The sequence below is a fragment of the Arachis ipaensis genome, chromosome B02 (genome assembly GCF_000816755.2).
Source record: "Arachis ipaensis cultivar K30076 chromosome B02, Araip1.1, whole genome shotgun sequence".
NCBI classification, from domain to species: domain Eukaryota; kingdom Viridiplantae; phylum Streptophyta; class Magnoliopsida; order Fabales; family Fabaceae; genus Arachis; species Arachis ipaensis.
The window spans coordinates 58,467,423-58,471,602 of NC_029786.2; the positions used below are offsets into that span (position 1 = coordinate 58,467,423).

General features: G+C 40.2%; 1 protein-coding gene across 2 annotated transcripts in view; it reads left to right on the forward strand.

Annotated features, from left to right (window-relative positions):
- Positions 1–1,214, forward strand: part of LOC107625322 (proline and serine-rich protein 1-like) — a 6,935-nt gene extending 5,721 nt beyond the window's left edge. For both annotated transcript variants that reach the window (XM_016327939.2, XM_021115842.1), the window contains exons 4-5: positions 121–246; positions 800–1,214. In XM_016327939.2, coding sequence (XP_016183425.1) covers positions 121–246; positions 800–910 — 237 coding nt within the window. In that variant the 3' untranslated portion in view covers positions 911–1,214. The remainder of the gene's footprint in view (positions 1–120; positions 247–799) is intronic.

Consider the following 4,180-nt stretch of genomic DNA (forward strand, 5'->3'; position numbering starts at 1 on the left):
GCATTAAAAAAATTAAGCATGGATTCCAATATGTTTAATTTGTTATCGTTTTATGTCTTCCCATTTATTTTCTAAAGTTTGATTGATACCAAATTAGTGATCATTCTGGAAAATATGCAGTATGCCTGCCGCAAAACTCTGGCTGATAGCCGACCCCGAGTTCGAGGAAGGTTTGCAAAGAATGATGACTTCGGAGAGAACCATAGACCAGCTTGTAGCAATCATGAAGAAGATGATGAAGAAGAAGTAAGATTCCTAATAAAGCCGTCTTCAATTATTTAACGGGTTCAAAGTTAAAATAATCACAAAAAAACATGCATCTTCAATTTGGTCTTAAAAGGAATTTATACGATTCAAATTACTCCATAAGATTTCAATGATGAATCAAATATGATGATGTGTCATAAAATAATTTATGGTAGTCATTATTTAACTGATAGAATAAATAGTTTGATTCACTGTTGAATTTTTCAAGGATTAATTTGAGGTATATCAGTATATGATGATGATTTTTAGCGTTTAGACAACTAAATTGACACACACCGAGGTCCTCTTAATTTGCTATCTAGTCTCTGAAGTTTCCAAGTTATATTTAGAGATCTAAGGAATTAGTATGACAATATTGTAATACCTGTGGATGGTAAAAGAATAAAAGTTCAATGTACAAAGTCTTAAAAGAGAAGATAAAACAAAAAAAAGAAAAGAAAAATTCCCTATCACTTTTAACTTTTCAATTATTTGATGGCATAATTATATTCCCTAATCCTAATATATACTCTTTCCGTGTTTGTACTTGCAGATAGTTGTGAAGGAAGATGATGATTTGGTCGATTCCTCAGATATCTTTGCACATATAAGTGGTGTGAACTCCTTCAAGTGCAACTATTCCTCCATCCAATCCTGGATTTAATTTGAAAAATCATGTTTAGTAATTTCATTTTTAGTATAACAATATTAATATCTTTATTATACGTAGCTTCTATAGATTTTTGCAGGGCCCTTTAGTCATCCTTTGTTTGATGGTTGGGGTCAAAATAATATATACCAATAAGTGAGTGAGTCAGGAATATAAGAGTGTACACATTTTTGCATATACTATATATCTTTTTTCTTTTCTTTTTTATTACCTTGTAACTACTAGAATATATAATATATTATACATTAACCCGTTAAAAGAAACTTCCAGTTTTCCCTCAAAACTGGTGCATCTTATTGATGTAAGTTTCTTAGATTATAAATCATATTACAGGTTCTAAATTTGTTTACATTGAATTCCATACCTGGCCTCTGAAGCAAATTAAAGGAACGAAGCGCAATATTTTCCTGGTTTATATTGAAAGAGAATGGAATGGATATAGAAACTAGGGTAGGATAATTAGGAATTTAATTTAGGAGAATTTTACTAACCAAACAAATCGGAAGAAAAAAGCTGACCTCAAGAAAGGAGAAAAAAGATGAAAGGAAACCGAGAATAAATCTATCTATACGTACTGTTTCGAGAGTTATTTGAAACTGAGTTGTTTTTGGACTTGAACATGAGGTCCAGACTCCCTTTTGGACAGCGTTCGACTTCTACTGGTATAGAGGTGCCATCGTCCGAGTTCCTCGTGAGGAGGTGGTGGGTGGTACCTGCAAGGGACTCCGATACTTAAGTTAGCAAGGATTTAAGCAAGTTTTTAATAGATTGGGTTCGAATTATATCTGAAGGTGTCACGATATTTATAACTGTAGACGTAGAGACAATTAACCACCTTTTGAAGTAGTTCCACCTTTGATGGTGGAATCGTTATTTCCTTTTGTTAGAGAGTTTGTTGAGACATCTTTTCTACAGTAGGAGTTAGTTGTTGATTCAAGCGAGTAGGAGACTATGATAACTGTTCATACCCTGGGTCGAGCTGTCCGACCCGGGATGTTTAACGACAAGTCGACCGACCTCTTCAGGTCAGGACCATCCGACCTCTTCTCAAAGAGCTCGGCCAAATTACTAGGAAAAGCCCAAATAGGGCCCAAACAGAGGAACACGACCCAAATCCAAAGGCAGTCCAAGCCTACAGAGATAAGGGCGGTTCCCTTGAAGATAAGATGACCTCACCCAAAGATAAGTTAAGATAAGATAACTATCTTATCTCCAGAAAGGTCACTCCTCATCATTATAAATACACTGGAGCACCCAGGTATAACTCATACTCTGATTCTACTAAAAAACTGCTTAATACCCTTGCTAACTTAAGCATCAGAGTCCCTTGCAGGTACCACCACCCTCCGGTGACGAAGGATCAGCATCACCAACAAAGTCCAATAAGTCGGATGCGGTGGCTCCGGCCACCACCCACAAGCCGGACACATCAGCGCCGACCATCACAGAAGATCTCGTCGGAGATCGACCTACAGTTTCAGGTAACCCTCGGAACATTGGCGCTGTTGCCGGGGAACCTGGAAGTCATTCCATCATCATGGCAGACAACCTTGACAATGACCACAACTCTGATTTGGAGAACAGAACACCACATAAGAACACGGAAGTCACACTAGACAATACTTCTCAACCTAACAAAGACAAGAACTCACCAAACACGGGAGCCATGGAGGCACTTCAGGATCGCCTAAAACAACTCGAAAAAGAGGTAGAGTATCAACGCGAAGTCGAGAGAGACCTACAAAGGGAGGCTAGGCGACGCCACGAATTAGAGGACAAGCTCCTAAAGCTCGAAGCCGATCTCAAAGCTAAAACTACCCGATCCAGCCACGAAAATAGCTCCCGCAAGGATCAAGACCCATTCACCAAAGAGATTATGAAGGATAAAATCCCAAAAGATTTCAAACCCCCGACATGACTCTATACGATGGCACATCAGATCCCAGCCATCATCTCAGTAACTTCAGAAGTAGAATGTATCTCATCGACGCCTCAGATGCAGTCCGCTGCAAAGCCTTCCCAACTACCTTGACAAAGACAACAATTAAATGGTTCGACAATTTGCCCCCCAGGTCCATCTCAAACTTTGACGACTTAGCTAAAAAATTTCTAGCTAGATTCTCCAGCCAGAAGGACAAAACTAAACACGCTCCAAGTCTACTAGGTATCAAGCAAGGAGATCGGGAAAGTCTCCGTAGCTACATGGAAAGATTCAACAAGGCATGTTTGGACATAAAAAGTCTACCAACAGAAGCAGCCATTATGGGTCTCATCAATGGCTTACGAGAGGGACCTTTTAGTCACTCCATATCAAAAAGACATCCCACATCTCTAAATGAAGTGCAGGAACGAGCTGAGAAATACATCAACATGGAGGAAAACTCTCGACTAGGAGAGACCTCAAAATGCGGATTCTCCTACTCCTCCCGAGATAAGGATAAAGAGTCCAAGAAAAAAGAAGACCAACATGGAGAAAAGACCAAGAAATACCACAATTACACCCCTCTCCGGATGTCTCTTGTAGATGTCTATCGAGAAGTATGCCATACTGAAAAAATACCTCCACCTCGACCACTCAAAAGCAAGAAAGGAGGAGGAAATCGGACAGAATACTGTGAATACTATCGAATCTATGGACATCCCACCAACGAGTGCTTTGATTTAAAGAATGTCATAGAAAAATTGGTAAGAGAAGGGATACTAGATCGGTACTTAGCCAACAAATCAGAGGAGCCAAGAAAAAGAAGAAGGGACGAGAAAGTCGGACGACTTGAACGACCACCTCGTACCCCGGAGAGACATGTCCACATGATACACAGAGGATTTGCGGGAGGAGAAATCTCTAGATCATCTCACAAACGACATCTAAAGGAAGTATATCATGTCGAGGAAGGGGAAGGAGCACCCGACCTCCCCACTATCACCTTCACCAAAGAAGACGCAGCTGGCATCATCCCGGGACATGACGATCCCATGGTCATCACTATCATATTGGCCAACGCCAACCTCCACCGCACATTGGTAGACCAGGAAAGCTCGGCTGACATACTGTTCAAAACCACCTTCGACAAACTCGGCCTAGAGGAAAAAGAACTTAGAGCATATCCGAATAGCCTATTCAGGCTGGGAGACACCCCAATCTAACCGCTTGGATACATCTCACTTTACACAACCTTTGGAAAAGGAAACCGGTCAAAGATACTCAACATAGACTACATCGTGGTCAATGTGAGTACAACCTACAATGCCCTTGTTCATACCCTA